Below are 12,247 nucleotides of genomic sequence, written 5' to 3'. Positions count from 1 at the left end.
GGAGAATCCGCGGTTGGTTTGTCATTTGAAAAAGTCCTTATATGGATTGAAGCAATCTCCAAGGGCTTGGTTTGGCCGGTTTAGTAGTGTTCTCATGGAGTTCGGTCTGACAAGATGTGGAGTAGATCACTCTGTATTTTATCGACATTCTAATGCTGGTAAAATTTTATTAGTTGTTTATGTGGATAATATTGTGATTACAGGTGATGATGTTGTGGGGATCCAGAAACTTAAATCCAATCTGCAGGCAAACTTTCAGATAAAGGATTTAGGTCATCTACAGTATTTTCTGGGTATTGAGGTAGCTCGGTCTAAATATGAGATTTATTTATGTCAAAGGAAATATGTACTCGATATGTTGAGTGAAGTTGGGATGTTAGATTGTCGACCTGTGGATACTCCTATAGATCCCAATGTGAAATTAGCAAGAGATCAAGGTGCATTACTTGATGATCCTAAGCAATATCGAAAACTTGTGGGTAAATTAAATTATCTCACTGTAACGAGACCTGACATTTCGTTTGCAGTGAGTGTTGTGAGTCAATTTCTTGATACCCATCGTACTAGTCATTGGGATGCTGTTGTACGGATTTTCAGGTATCTTAAGAGTGCTCCTGGAAAAGGGTTACTGTATCAAAATCATGGACACACTGATATTGAAGGATATAGTGATGCAGATTGGGCTGGTTCTGCCTCAGATCGAAGATCGACCACAGGATATTGTGTGTTTGTTGGTGGTAATTTAGTGTCGTGGAAGAGTAAGAAGCAAACAGTTGTATCCAGATCAAGTGCAGAATCTGAATACCGCGCTATGGCTCACACTGTGTGTGAGTTGGTTTGGTTGAAAAGCATGTTACTTGAACTTGGGTTTGAGCATAAACAGCCTATGAATTTAGTGTGTGATAATTAGGCGGCTGTCCATATTGCGTCTAACCCAATGTTTCATGAAAGGACAAAACATATTGAAGTTGATTGTCACTTCATTCGAGAGAAATTGCTTGACGGAGTCATCAAGACATCTCATGTACCATCTGTAGATCAATTGGCTGATTTGTTTACCAAGAGTTTAGGGGGTTCTAGGGTAAAATACATTTGTGACAAGTTGGATGCTTATGATATATATGCTCCAACTTGAAGGGGAGTGTTAGGAGAATATCAGTAGTCTTGTAGATAATAAGTTAGTAAGGGTATTCTTGTAAATAGTTGGTTATGTTTGTACTCCTATAAATACTAGTTGGTCACTCATAATACGGTGACTAGATGTTTTCCTCCCAAGATACCTGTTAACAGAAACATAGTGGCTTCCTCCTTGATCTGAATCCTTCTCAGGAACCTTACACAAAACTTCTGGTAAAGGCTTACTGGTTGTTCGCTTGATTGATGATGGGAAACGGGAAAGCTCATGCATTTCTAATCTTTTCTCCTCTATCTTACCCTGGCTGCACAAGGCACTTAGTTCATCGTGCAAGGCTCTTGCATCATTGATCAATTCTATCCATTTCTCCCTGCTGAAGCCAACAGGAAAAGACTAGCCTCTCTTCTCAAATCCTATTTTAAAATTTTGTTGAATGCCATTTATGAAGCCCTTAACTGAAATCACAATTACATCTTTCTCAATGCTTCACGTCCACTGCTTCTCTAATGGAAACACCTCAGCACTTTGCAACATCTTAAAGGCGAGATCTAATGTTCCTTTTAGAATATCTATGTCAAAACTCATCTGCTAAATCATCACATTGTTCTTTCTAGGGTTTATTGAATTTTTCAGCAACTTGTGTTAGGTTCATAATTAAAGGATTATGAATCATATTGATCCAAAAGATAGAGATAGAGCAGTTAACATGTAAGTAATGATCTGAAACCTAATAATTTAAACTTTTGGATCAGAGTTGGGTTTCTGACTTATATATTGGACTCTTTGGTGGATTCTTTCGAGGCGTTTTTCTCCATCAAATTGATATTAGAGTTTCAAATGGAGTTACGCATGAATGCAAGATTTGTTAGGTTTATGAGTAAAAGATAATGTCCTACATTGGTCCAAAAGAGAAAGGTAGATCGGTTAATATGTAAGTAAGGATTTAAAACCTAATAATTTAAATTTTTGGGTCATGGTTGAGTTCCGAACTTATATATTGAATTCTTTGGTGGATTCTTTCGAGATGTTTCTCCCCATAAACTTGAATCTTGAAACATGGTCGTGCACAAAACCTTGTCTTCTATCCATCCAGAACCTGTATATGTATCCTCGTCGAAGAGTTTGGAATAAAGTTCACTATCGAAAGACCTGGAACTTCTACCTCTAATCCTTCTTGTCAAAATTTGGTGCTCATCCTCCAATTTTTGCTTGATATTTAAAACTTGCTGATCCACGGAACTCTTCAATTCACGAATATCACCACCTTGGGCTCGGTCATCCTCAATATCTTCACTGCTTGGAATATAATCCGGGAGGTCTGCACCTGTGTTTTTAAACTCGGACCGGACCGGCCGGTCTGACCGATCGAACCTAGAACCGGCCAGGCATCTGGTCCGAGTTGTTCTTCAAAATCGGAAGACTAAAAATCCAGTCAAAAACCAGGTTTGGCCAGGAAAAAATTGGAAAACCGGTTCAACCAGAGCAATTTTTAAAAAAAGATCAAACTTTTTCAATATTATGTTTTGACCTCTAAATTGTTAAAACTTGTTAATATATCTCAAATATTTCATACTTTATAAATGTTGTCCTAAAATTTGATGTTATTTTTCAATCAAATCCATAATTTTAATTCTAAACTTGTTAATGTTCATTAAATAATATAAATTACTACTTGATCACTCTAATTTCTTTGTATTTTCTTGTTAAATATATTTAAAACATCAAATATATATAAATATATTTTTATTAATATTAACATACTTTTAGATATTTTATATACAATATAAAATTATGAGCTCGACCCGATTAAACTCGGTCGAACCCATTGACCCCTGAGCTCGACCGACTCTATACCCGGTCCGAGTCTGAAAACATAGGTCTGCACCCTTTGTTCTCTCAGTCTCTAGTTTCTCCCGTAAATAAGCCAAGTCTCTTGCATTTAACTCCGCTGCACGCCGAAGCTTCAACTCATTCTCTACCCTCTCCATTAGTTCCTTGTCTTTCTCAATTATCAAAATCCTCATTTCTGCAATGCATCTCTGCAGCCAGTGTTTGATTTCTGTAAAGTTAGAGAGCATTTTCTTGCGGTTTGTTTCTTGAATATCTTCCTCTTCTTCAACAATGTTGAGACTACCATCCACTAGAATTGCTGCCAATTCATAAAATTTTGATCTTTGAAGAAATTCAATAGGTCCAATTTGAGATTGAACTTTTTCATGTGCTTCATCCATAGCAGATCTCAAAAGCCTCATCACTATTGAGTTTGACTTCGAACTGCAATTGATTTCTTCAAAGAGGACATCCATTCTTAAAATTAGAAAAAGGGACCGGAATAATTCTTGAGCAAGTTCACAACTACATTAATTATTTCATTAGCACGGTATATAACATATAGTATATGTTAAAATTGAATAGTACAAGGACAATTAAATAGGTCTCCAAAAGAAGAAACAAATCTTGTAGTATCACTTCGTGGGCTAAGAAACTTAGAGTGAGGAAGAGAAGAGTGTTTAACTTGGTTAGTCTCCTAAAAAGATGGAGATTGAGGAGGACCTGTTCTTGCCTGTTACAAGGGCCAAGGGACTGAGCCACTTCACATTTTTTGGAGGATGACATGTACTACTCCACACGATTTGGCATTATCCCCTTCGGTCTCTTCTGTTTTATGTCTAAAAAATCCAAGAAGTCATAGAAAAAATAAGAAGAAGAAGAAGAAGAGGGATATTATTATTAATACATTTTCTGGGAAACTAGTTCGAGCTTACCAAATTGCCTATAGTGTTCATTGTGCTAACTCTAGGTTCAGGTTCCTACTCCAACATTTGGGGTGTTTGAGGGCTCATACACATTCACTTGTTATGGTATTTTAAAGATAATGAGATAAATCTCTAATACTAGTAAAAATAACTTCAATGCATACTATCACCATAAAAAAATTGTAGGAAAACCATCTTTTCTTTCTTATCCCATTAGAATCAATGGCTACCAATGGTTTATTATGGTTTGGCTTCAGCTCAACTTTTCCTTTTTCTTCCCTATTTTTCTTTTGGATGAAGAAAATAAAATCTTTCCAATGTTTTTTTTGGCATATTGAGCATATTTATTAAACTTTGCATGGCAAGGAACACTGCAAAAGGACTGAGCGGATGATTCATTGGTTCAATAGGCAAGTTGGTGGTTAAACCAATGGATCGCTAAAACAATATTTATAAATACTTGTAATATATTAGTTAGCTTAATATATGTAGAACTTATAAATAAACTAGTTTTAAATATTACTAATTATTACATCTAGAAAGATATATTAGAAATATATAAACATTAATAAATGGCTCAATTTTCTTATATCATCCTTTACAAACATAAAACATGTATTCAAAAAAATTATTTTATTTTGTAAAACAACAAACTTTGAATGAAATAGAATTAAAAAAATTTTAATACTTTACCTAAAAAATTATTTCTTTAATTATCAACCATTTTTACATAATAATACGAACACTTTTAGTATGAAAGTTGGATTCGTTATACAATAAAAAAGTAAATAAATACATCTGAACGAACGTTTCGTCAACAAGGATGAGATTCAAGGATCAAACTTTTACATTTGGCCCAAAAATGAAAAAAAAAATCAACCAATTATTGAGAATCCATTTGGATTCCTCGGTGAACTACTGAATCAAGTGGATTGCACCAGATTTGACTGGTTTGGCTTCTTATCCAATGAAATTAGTAACCCGATCTGGCCTGGTGATTGGTTCATCGGGTTGAGTGATTAACCGGACGAGTTTAATAATTATATTTGAATTTTATTTGTAAATAATTATTTGCTTGTGCCACAAATACGCTTTACAAGAATTCTTTTATCTTTTCAATCACATATTTTTTCAGATGTATCGCATCATAGAAAGTACTATACCAATTATTTCAAATAATCTACTATGTACCAAGGTTGTGAGGTCAGTTTCCTAATACACTAGGAATGGAAAATCAAATCACTCCTATTTTGACATACTTGAAATGGTTGAATATCAACTATTCACCATAATATAGATTTGAGAGTTTGGATTTGAGAGTTTTTGAAATACTTGTTTTTCATCTACAAATCTACAATAGTACACTCCAAAAATACCACTAAAAAACACTCCTTATATTTCAAATACAACTTAAAAAATAAAAATAAATCTAATCACCTTTTCTTCTTCCTCTAATCACCATCACCCACCACCCACCACCACCATCTACCACTTCCTCCTTTCTCCACCGTCACTATTACCTCCACCGTTGCTCCTCCCCCTCCCTTTTCCCCCCTCATTCCTCCTCTTCCTTCCTCCTTCCTCTCCTCTCCTCCCCCAAGAACCAGCAGTAGCTCCAGCTGCGACCTTTTGGTCACACTAGTCACAACCTTCTGACCGCAACTTGATCCGGAGGAAGGTCGAGTCAGCAATTTCAGGGTGGACCTACGGGGGAGTGGAAGAGAAGTAGGGAAGAAGGAGAAAGAGAGGGAGAAGGAGGGGGAGAATGGAAGGGGGAGGGGATGAAGGAGAAAGAAAGGGAAAAGGAAGGAGGGAGGCCCTGGTGGAGATGAGGGATGGTGGTGAGTGGTGTAAATTTTTAAAAAAATATCCAAACATGTTTTAAGTTATAAACATACCCTAAAATACATCCCAAATATCCCCAAAAATACCTCAAAAAATACCACCAAAAATAGGGGAGGGGATGAGGGATGAGGGGGAGGAGGGACGGGGAGGGAGTTGTGGTAAGATTTTATGCAATTTTAAAAATACCTCATTAAAATTTTAAATCTTAAAAATAGCCAAAATATATTTTCAAAAGCACCCCAAAAACACCATTAAAAACATCTACAGTAAAAGTTTTTCACATATATTGCTACAGTAAAATATTTCAAAAATACCCCCAAAAACAGCTAATCCAAACGGAGCCAGAATTTTTTAGATTGCAGCAAGCTTTTTGTGTTGGCATGAAAAGGTGTTATTAATGGCCCAGATTAATGGAATTTGAGGGTGGGATGGTACAGCAACATGTAAATCAACTCGAAAACAATACAAATTAGTAGCACATTTTTTGGGCAAAATGTCCCAGCAGCCCTAAAACTATTATAAAATTTAATTTTTGACCTTCTAATTATTAATTGATAAGTTTTAGCCCTCCAATTGATTAAAACATATAATTCTAACCTTTCTGTCAACCTAAGCCATTATGTTTAACAAAAATAGCAGGACATGCGCAGCAATAGCCCTCAAACTATTATAAAATTTAACTTTTGACCCTCCAATTATTAACTGATCAATTTTACGCCTCCAACTAATTAAAACATATAATTTTAACCCTTCCATCAATTTGAATCGTTATATCAAGCACAAACATCACCACATGCATGGTAAGGCAATAATTGAGGGATGTTTTCGTTTTCACAGGACATGTACTAGGGTAAAATTATTTTACCCCATTTGACTGATAAATTAATTTACCAAATCTCCAATTGCTGAACATGACCAAAATCAATTGAAAATCTAAAACCCAAAACCCTAAATAGAGAAATTTTATTAAGGATAGGCAACTTGAATTAATTGAGTTGATAGGGAAATTAACTCATTTTTTGGTATTGTTCCAAATTCATTGGATTCACTTGCTTCTCTTAATGACATAAATATGGCACACAATTCATTTTCTAGGAATATTCCATCAAGTCTTGGTTCACTTCCAAGTTTGAACTTTTTAAATCTCTCAAATAATCAATTCTCTAGTAAAATTCCTCCAAACTTTACATCACTATATCTAAACTTTCTTAATTTATCAAACACTCGGTTAGACACATCCCAAATTCTTTATTAATAGATATTTCTATTCAACATAACAACTCAAGTTGACGGAAAAGAGTAGAATTATACGTTTTAATTAGTTGGAGAGTTAGAACTTATCCATTAATAATTGTAGGGTCAAAAGTTGAGTTTTATAATAGTTTGAGAGCCATTAGCATCTCATGAATCCTTTTTCTCTGTTAAACATAACCACTCAACATAGCCACTCAAGTTGACGGAAGGATTATAATTATATATTTTAATTAGTTTGAGAACTAAAACTTATTAGTTAATAATTTGAGGGTTAAAAGTTGAATTTCATAATAATTTGAGGGTCACCGGCCATTTTGCCCTTATTTTTAATATGCACGGCATATATTAAAATCAATATGTATCTTGTAAACTAAATCATACATTTTTTTTGTCCGTCAATCAAGACCGTGAACCTTTCACGAACCGTCGCTATTGTCCAAATTCAGATTAAGGGCCACATTGGCTGGGCTGTTACGTGCGACTGCACATTGCCCTCATCGTCACTCAACCCCACAATCCCCTCTTGTCAAAATCCAAACACTAAATAGCCTCAATTTTTAGACGCACGAAAACTTTGCAATTGCAGATGTGAGATAATGCAGTGGTTAGCAGCCACCTGCATTCAATCAATAATGCGTACCCACACGTTACATCCAGTACCACCCACCTACTGGGTTTTCTACGGCTTTATTATTATTTACTCTAACCACCATTCTCCGGCGGCATTCTGCCCTCTCATTTCTCGTCATCTAACTAGGAATAGGATGAAGAGGCGGCGCGTTCAGCTCTAGTCCGAAGCCACTCCACAATGTCTCCAAACACGCGCTCCACATCCTCATCAGACTCACCAACCAGCTGGTGCCACATGCCAGGATATATGTGGATGGTCTTATCCTTACTAGCGGCGCGTCTGTACAAATCCTCCGCACACGCCGGGTCGCATATTACGTCATCACCGCCGTGCACTATCAGAAGTGGCACCGTCACCTCCCCAAACCTGTCTTGCAATTCCCCGCTCAACCTCAGCAGTTCCTGCGCAGTGGCAGCGCGCGGCCTAGCCAATGGCCTTCTTGGGCTTGCCATTGCTAACTTCCTCTTCCACTCCACCTTTGATAAACCAAAATGAACAAGAAATACGTGATGAAAACTTCGATTACTTGAAAAATTTGATGCCAAATCGGCATTTTCAATGAAACCCATTTCTTTTTCATATAGCTCGTATGATCATATGAACCAATCAGAGCATGCCGAACAAGATTTGTTGCTTGTTATTAACTTCATAAAAAGGGTACTAAATAAGTGTAAAGTTTCAAATTTACCTACAAACGAATGAAGCCACTCAATTGGGAAATGAATGAAGCTACTCAATTGGGCGTGTTCGACTTGTTAAGACTCGTTGGAACGACAATTAAGTCAGACTCCAATACGCTTAAAAACTATTAACAGAATCAAATCAGGCTTTAACGTTGTAGTTTAGAGTTGTTTATAACCTAATTATGCAGGTCTAATTCATAAAATATCACTTTGTATTCGTAATAGCGTACGCCTATTTTCTTGCACTGAAATGATCAATGTACCTAATCACCAAAAGGAACACAATATCATGCGAAAAACTAACAATTACTCCGATGAGGTAAAAGAGAAATAGTTGCCAGAAAAGAATTGCTGAAAAGGCATCAAAATTACTAGGGAGTAGTAAAACAGTTGCTCTAAAAGTTTTCACGTAAGAATCTGACCTTGAAGGAGACCTCAGGAATCCTCCCGCGAGTGGGGATCACTTGCCAAGTGGGAACCACAGCGGCAACGATGGAAAGAAAATGCTCCAGCGGCCACGGCGGCTTAAACTTGTCGCTGACGCCACACATAGCTCCATTTAAAACGACGCCGTCGTACGGCCGTTTCAAGTCCTTGCGGAGGGTAATCAAGAGCGCAATCGCCCCACCAAGCGACTCCGAGTACAGAAACGCCGGCAAATTGGGAGGCGCGTGGCGTTCACGGAAGTCATCAAAGAAGGCTACGCAGTCGTCGACGACGGGATTGATGTCGGGAATGTGAGCCTGGAGACCCTCCGAGAACCCGTGGCCCTGGTGGTCGATAGCGCAGACCGCGAATCCCTTTTTGGCGAGATGGACGGAGGTGAGCTGCACGAACCAACTGGACTCGCCGGTGAAGCCATGGACGACGCAGATGACGCCGATCAGGGGCTTGCCAGAATCGGGAAGTGGGATCCACCATTGAGTAAATAGTTTAAGGCCACGAGGATTCGTGATGAACTCGGTGCCATGAGTGACCTTATGGCGAGCGTAGAATTCCTCCGGAGTCAACGACCCAAATGGGCTCTTCTCGTTAGCTTCCGCAACTGGGTGCAAGGACATTATCTTAGTTTCTTGCTTTCTTTTGATGATTATTTTGTAGGGGACGGAGGTTTCTGGGCGTTGGGCGTGGAGTATATTATATGCTAAGCTGGTGGGGAACTTAGAGAGTTGGGGATGGGCAGAATCGGTGTGATCAGCTCAGGCATTATTTGCCACTACTTATAGTTGTATAATTATTGCTTACTATAAGGAGGAAACAATCAGCCAGCCCTTAAATTTTTCGCTTTACACGATTTGGCCCCTCAACTATAAAATATCTTAAAAATGCTCTTGAATAAAAAAAAAAAAAAAAAAGCTAAGTTTAACTTCTTTTGTCAAATTTATGCACTGGTGGTGGAATGAGGGGAAAACCCGACTGAATAGAAGAAGGTAACCCAAGAAATGAGTCAAAAATATTTTTAGAGCATTATTGTAGCTCCTAAACTAATGCTATAGCACTGTTGTAGCCCTTATACTCCATTCCATATATTTAGTTATGTTTGGGAATATGTACTTTTTATGCATAATACACTCTAAAATTTCTTAAAAATGCACTTGAAAAAAAAAGAAGAAGCTAAGTTTAACTTCTTTTGTCAAACTTATGCGCTAGTGGTGGTGGAATGAGGGGAAAACCCGACTGAATAGAAGAAGGTAACTCAAGAAATGAGTCAAAAATATTTTTAGACCATTATTGTAGCTCCTAAAATAATGCTATAGCACTGTTGTAGCCCTTATACTCCGTTCCATATATTTAGTCATATTTGAAAATATGTACTTTTTATGCATAGTACATTCTATTAAAAAGTTTTTTCTTTTGTTCCACTTTTACCTTTAATCATATGGTAGTCAAAGTAAAAAATGAAAAACAATCCCAGTACATTTGTCTTTATGCGTCATTAATGAAGGGCATAGGGAAAATTTTAGAGTATAAAATAGTTAGAAATGTCAAATATAACAAATATTTTAGGATAGCCAAAAAAGAAAAATATGACACTTTCAATAGGATACTAGTGATTTTTGTGTTTAGTCGATTTTGCCCCTCATTCAGCCACCAGTAGCATAGAAAATTGACAGAAGTCCTTAAACTTGACATTTTCTTTTGTTAGGGAATTGTTTGAGACAATTTATAGTTGAGTGGTCAAAATCTTGCAAAATGAATAATTTAGGGACTGGACGAATAGTTTCCTCTACGATACGCTAGCTGTTGAATGGGAGGGTCAGATCTGGTGTTTTGGAGTCTACCTGGAAATAATGAGGATCCACCAATTTTATTGCCTATTGGCTGACCAAAATAGAAAAGGTTCTTACCCGCCAACGCCCCTCTCTCTCTCTCTCTCTCTCTCTCTGTCGCCTTTATAAAACTCTGCTGCAAATGCCCTTTTTTTCCCCTACAGATGCATGCTTTTTGTTTGTTTTTTTTTATAAACATTTTGCAGCCTGTGTCATTAGACTTCATACTTTCTTTTTATGCTGTTTTCTTTAAACAATACAAAAGTCTTCGGAATGGACTCATATTCCTCAGGAAATGCTGTGTCCGTAGTCAGTTTTAGGCAATGCAAGAACAAAAGAATGCATTTTGAGAGTGCAAGGCAAAGACTATGACAGGGATTTGGTCTCATAACCCTGAAAATGGTGCTAGTTCTTCCTCAATTTGGAAATGCTGAATGGACAAAATGCACCACGAGTATTCTGTAGAAGATATGTCTCTGCTTATATGTGAAAAGCACATGATTCTTGTTTATCCTCAAGGCCACTTATCATTATGACATTGACACATAACTCTGTTAATCTTAAAAAAAAAGACATAATGTGGTTAAGATTCACTCTGAACTTTGTGCTGAGAGATGAGGACTTGGAGCTTGATGTAGATGCCTTGGTGACTACTGAATTTGATACTTGTTTTTCCCCCTCGAGCATTCTGTTCCTGCATGTTTCACAATAAACAGAACTTTTTTCTGTTGTGGAGGCTAAATTTTTTTGTCAAAGATGCACTGAGGCTGCAAGGTGGGAAGCAATGGTGAAGTGAATAAAGCTGATAACCTTAAACCATCCACCGATCTCAGCAACAGTCCAGTTTTCAAAAGGAAAAAGAGATAAATCTGCTGCTCTTTCCAGTACTACCAAGAAGAAACGGAACAAGAAGCATGCATGATATCTTAGCCGGTGAAGTCTCAAGACTGCATTAATACACCTCAGTGGCCATGTAGCTGGCTTAGATGAAATTTCAAAGTTAAATTCCTAGGAAGAGAACGGATGATTACTACTGCCCTATTAGGTCAACTCTACAGATAAGACTGAAGTGAGGAAGTTGAAGAGAATATGTCATCAATTTCATGCACCTGGAGATTATCATTATTGCGCATGAAATTTTTAACCTCAGGCTTTATAACTGATGCGATTGTTAACCTTTCCATATTAAGTCTGTGAAAAGATGCGAAGGTTCCTTCTTCAGCAGTCCATATACTGATTCTTGAAGTCAAAATCTTATGAAATCTATCCAAAATTAACCTAAAAGCCTTGATTATCTAAGATGATTTGACATGCCAGATTATATGTTTTGCTTGTTATCTAATATGGTATAAACACTGTTTTTTTTTTTCTGGATTTGGAGGCTAATTCCCCCGGTTGGGCAGAGTTTCGCCCCAAAAATACCCAACAACGATACTACGTGGGGGTCGAACTGGAATCTTGCTGTAACTACAGATGACCAGTCCCAGCCGAGCTATCCACGGGGGGAAGATTAATTTCTTTGTTAAGAAAATGAAATGCAGCACTAAAATGATAACTTCTGCAAAATTAATTACCCAAAAAAAAATGAGTGAAATTGGAAACTAGAAGAGTCAAAATCCATTTTCCATTCAAAGACTGTAGTCTTCTGTTATACATCACGGGAGAACAATCTT

At 37.2% G+C, this 12,247-nt stretch overlaps 1 protein-coding gene across 1 annotated transcript; it reads right to left on the bottom strand.

Moving 5' to 3' along the window:
- Positions 1 to 7,579: 7,579 nt before the first annotated feature.
- Positions 7,580 to 9,507, bottom strand: LOC113709407 (caffeoylshikimate esterase). The gene is made up of 2 exons (XM_027232163.2): positions 8,727 to 9,507; positions 7,580 to 8,097 (listed from the first exon to the last, which is right to left on the bottom strand). Exons 1-2 carry the CDS (start codon positions 9,363 to 9,365, stop codon positions 7,744 to 7,746), a joined length of 993 nt encoding a protein of 330 aa, XP_027087964.1. The 5' UTR covers positions 9,366 to 9,507; the 3' UTR covers positions 7,580 to 7,743.
- Positions 9,508 to 12,247: the final 2,740 nt, after the last annotated feature.

Source organism: Coffea arabica, chromosome 9e, assembly GCF_036785885.1.
Source record: "Coffea arabica cultivar ET-39 chromosome 9e, Coffea Arabica ET-39 HiFi, whole genome shotgun sequence".
Lineage (NCBI taxonomy): Eukaryota > Viridiplantae > Streptophyta > Magnoliopsida > Gentianales > Rubiaceae > Coffea > Coffea arabica.
Note: the sequence above shows the minus strand (reverse complement) of the source record. Positions and strands in the feature narration are given on the sequence as shown.

Coding starts and splice junctions, on each gene's coding strand:
- LOC113709407 (XM_027232163.2), bottom strand. CDS start 9,365: ATGTCCTTGCACCCAGTTGCGGAAGCTAACGAGAAGAGCCCATTTGGG. Junction 8,098..8,726: donor TTCCTGAGGTCTCCTTCAAG/GTCAGATTCTTA, acceptor GGTTTATCAAAG/GTGGAGTGGAAGAGGAAGTT.